The following is a 3,479-nucleotide window of genomic DNA, read 5'->3' on the forward strand; positions in this document are numbered from 1 at the left end:
GGCAGGGTCGCGACTGCAGGGTTTCGCCGGGAATCGGGGACGGCGGGGAGGCGGCCGCCGGGGCGGTGCGGGGTGAGCACGAGGTCCCGGCCTCGAGCCCCGCCCCCTGGCCAAGGCGGGAAATCGAGGCCGGGAGAGCAGATGGTCCTCGCTGCTTCCCTAGCACGTTGGTCTCAGACGGTTTTGCAGTGAATGTGGACCAGGCCCAAAGCGGCTTAGCCACGGCCTTTCCCAGCGGACGTGGCGCTTCCCGGTGTTCCGTGATTGTAGGGAATAGCTCAGTGGAAATTGGGGTGCAAAAGTGCTGGGGGTTGGTGTAAACTCCCGACTCTGCAGGTTCAGGGGGTTTCAGGTACTCCGCCTGTTAGCAGCTTTCCTTCCGGCGCCTCGCGTCTTCAGAGTGAAAAACAAGGCCCCGAGGCGGTATCGCCTCATCTGGGTCACACAGCATGTCGTGCGTGCTCAGTGGATTCGAACTCGGGGTTGACAAAATGTCAACGTGTTCCGAGAAAGGAAAATTGAGGCCCAGGGAGGGAACACTTTCTCTTAACAGAGGCAGGGAAAGGAGACAACGCAGGAATCTCAGATTGGGGAGCAAGGTCCTCCGTTAAAGACGACTCCGGTGGGAGACAGTCGCGGGGGTTGGGGGCGGTCCCCTGCAGTGTGGAGCACGCGTTGCAGAGTGTGCCCTAAATCCTGCCTAGACCTAGAGGCCCCCCAAGATCAAGAGAAGGGAAGCGGAAATGGCAAGGGGCTGAGGGCTTGGGGCAGGACCGGAAGGGCCCATTATGTTCACCCCACGAGGCAGGAGCTTTGTTTTAAGTCTGATGGGTGCCTCAACGGGAAACCCAACCCTTTGTTGGCTGTGGGGTGCTATCGACTCTGGGCAGTGCTGTGTGTGACAGTGCTGCGCCTCCTGGGGTCTTCCCGACTGTGGGGCCACAAGTAGATCTTGCCGGCCCTTTGGAAGCACAGCTGGGTGGGTTCAAACCACCAACCTGTTAGTAGTTAAGTGAAGATCACTTGTGTTGCTCAGGGACCCAGAACCTAGAACAGGTACAAAGTGTGTCTTTCTTGAGCTGTGTATGAGCCCCCGTACTTAAGAGGTTTCCTAGCTCTGAGAGGGGATGACACATCCGGACAACTTCACCCTGTGCGAGAGGACAGGTCTCCCCACCCCATCCCCAACATTCCAGAAGACCTCCTGGTGAGTGGCCATGGGGGCTCATTCTTGCTGAGTCTGGACTGAGCACCAGGCTCTAGACATCTGAGACAGGAACTCTCTTTCCTGGAACTTCTGTGACTTCCCTACCTCCTGGTGGCCCCTGTCTCCCTGAACCAGTGCCTCCTGGCGTTCTGAGAACTTCCCTGCTGCTGCTTCGAGTTCCTTCCAAGCCCAGTTTTGGAACAACCATGCAGACGATGGCAAAGTGGGGCCCCTTGCCCCTGGAGTGCCCAACCCCAGTGCCTCCACTCCTCATCTGCAGTAGCTGTTTGCTGCTGTTGAGCCAACCATGATTCCTGGCAAACCAACCTATAACCAAGGGAAATGTGCTGTCTGGCCTCACAATCCATCCTTGGGCTCCTGTGTCCATCCATCGCACTGAGGGTCACCCTCACCCTGGATAGCCCTCTACTTCAACAAACATGATTCATTCATTCTCTCTCTCATTGTGGATGGCTCCTTTGAAAGTAGTTTGTCAGGTTTTTCCCTAGACTGTCTTAGAAGCTCTGCTGAAACGCCAACACGGGAGACCCTGCTTGTGTCTGAAACACTCTTGGCCCAGCTTCCAGCCACACAGGCCAGCACACCCGTTGATGGGCAGTCCTTTTTCAGTGGTCCTGACAGGGGCCAGGCCTGTCCCAACCCACCCCGCCAGTCTAATTGAGGAGTGTGCATCTCCCCCACCCCAGGTTATTGATTCAGAGGCAGGGGACCTTGGTCCACTCCGGTCCTCCTCTCCTGTGCAGGTCCTGACCTCAGCAAAAGCCACGCCTTCTGATCGCTGTGGGGCATCTGGGACCTGGTGTTTCCAGTCTAGCCAGGGGGGCAGGTGGTAAACAACATAATTAGAGACTCCATGGTGAGACAGCTGGTATGTGGAGAGGTAGAGACCTCACCTCGGGATGGAGTTATTAGGAATGTGTGGGCAGAAAGGGGGAGGGGCAGGGTGGTGACAGAAGAGGTTGGGAGCTGGGGCTCTGGCCAGAGCTTGGAGCTGGAACTGGGCTGGCCTGGTTGGGAAGACTGTTGGGTGGGGAGCAGGGTGTGGCTCGGTCCGGCTCGGTCCCACATACTCCCTCCCCTGGGTGTCAGCTGTCCTAGGCTGGGGATTATTTGATCACTACGAAGAGAGATCCAGATCCCACAGTTGAGATGTCCATGGTGGGTCCCTCTGGGGCCAGAGGCCTGTGAAGTGAGAATTTTAGGCCCAACTGCTGCCCTCCACCTCAAGAGCTAGCCTGCCAGCCTTCCTGTGGTTTCTGTGTAGCCTCCAAGTCCCCAAACACCGGGCAGTCAGGGTCCCGCTGCCGTGCCGGGATAGGCTGTGCCCTGGGACATGCTCAGCTGGTTTGGGAAGGTTGGAGGTGTGTGTTCTCCAAGGTGCCTCAGAAGAAACGCCTGGCAATCTGCTTCCCTTCCCCCACAGTGAACACAAACCCTGTGGAGCGCCCGCCACTGTGCCCTGATAACGGGTCGCTGTGAGCCGGACGATGGCAGCTGGTTTTGGGGAAACACAGCTGGGCCTATTGACCTCTTGCTTGAGGCAGCCGCCCCTGCTTCCTCCTTATCTGGCCTTCCAGGAAGCCGGCTGAGGAAGTGGACTGGGGCCTGGCTTCCTGCTGGTGTCTGCCTCCCACACACAGACAGCTCTTCTTGCAAAAGGCCCCTGCACTCAGCTGGCAAGGAGGAACGGGAGCCCTCTCACGGCCACTTCGGAGAAGCAAGCACCGAGGGCCCCAGGGTGCCCCAGAGAGGGAAGGACCTTTATACTGAGGGAGGCTGGGAAGCCAAGAGGCAGCCAGCCATGGCGCAGGCTGTGGGAAGAGGGGGCCTGGGGCCCCGGCTCCACTCCTGAGATCAGCATCCCCCATTCTTGCTATGTCCCATGAGAAGAGCTGCCTCCCCACCCCCCCCTTAGTGCAATATAAAAATGCTACATGCTTGCCTTAACAGAAGTCTCAGGTGTCCCCGGGAAAGGCAAAGGACTGAGTGCTCAGCCCTAAGGGCTGTCCGTTTGAACCACCCAGAGGCACCTCAGGCAGGCGAGATAGGTGGCCTTGAGCACCTCCCCAGATGGTGGGCAAATCACGGGCGCAGGAACCTGACCATGAGACAGCTGCCACAGGACACACACACCCACCCATCCAAGTCATTGGAAGGTCAGCGGCTTGTTCGTAGCCATTGTTGAAGTAGTCATTGTTTAAGCTATTGTGTCCACCCAGCTCACTGACAGCCTCCTTGCTGGTCTGGCACC

General features: G+C 58.2%; 1 protein-coding gene across 1 annotated transcript in view; it reads left to right on the forward strand.

Annotated features, from left to right (window-relative positions):
* The window catches only part of LSM4 (LSM4 homolog, U6 small nuclear RNA and mRNA degradation associated), a 29,283-nt gene that overhangs the window by 20,132 nt on the left and 5,672 nt on the right, over positions 1-3,479 (forward strand). The window contains exon 3 of the mRNA XM_004705531.2: positions 1,080-1,207. Within this exon, the coding sequence (XP_004705588.2) occupies positions 1,080-1,207 (128 nt within the window). The remainder of the gene's footprint in view (positions 1-1,079; positions 1,208-3,479) is intronic.

The sequence above is a fragment of the Echinops telfairi genome, unplaced genomic scaffold (assembly GCF_000313985.2).
Source record: "Echinops telfairi isolate 266 unplaced genomic scaffold, ASM31398v2 ScPeMD7_7457;HRSCAF=8495, whole genome shotgun sequence".
NCBI classification, from domain to species: domain Eukaryota; kingdom Metazoa; phylum Chordata; class Mammalia; order Afrosoricida; family Tenrecidae; genus Echinops; species Echinops telfairi.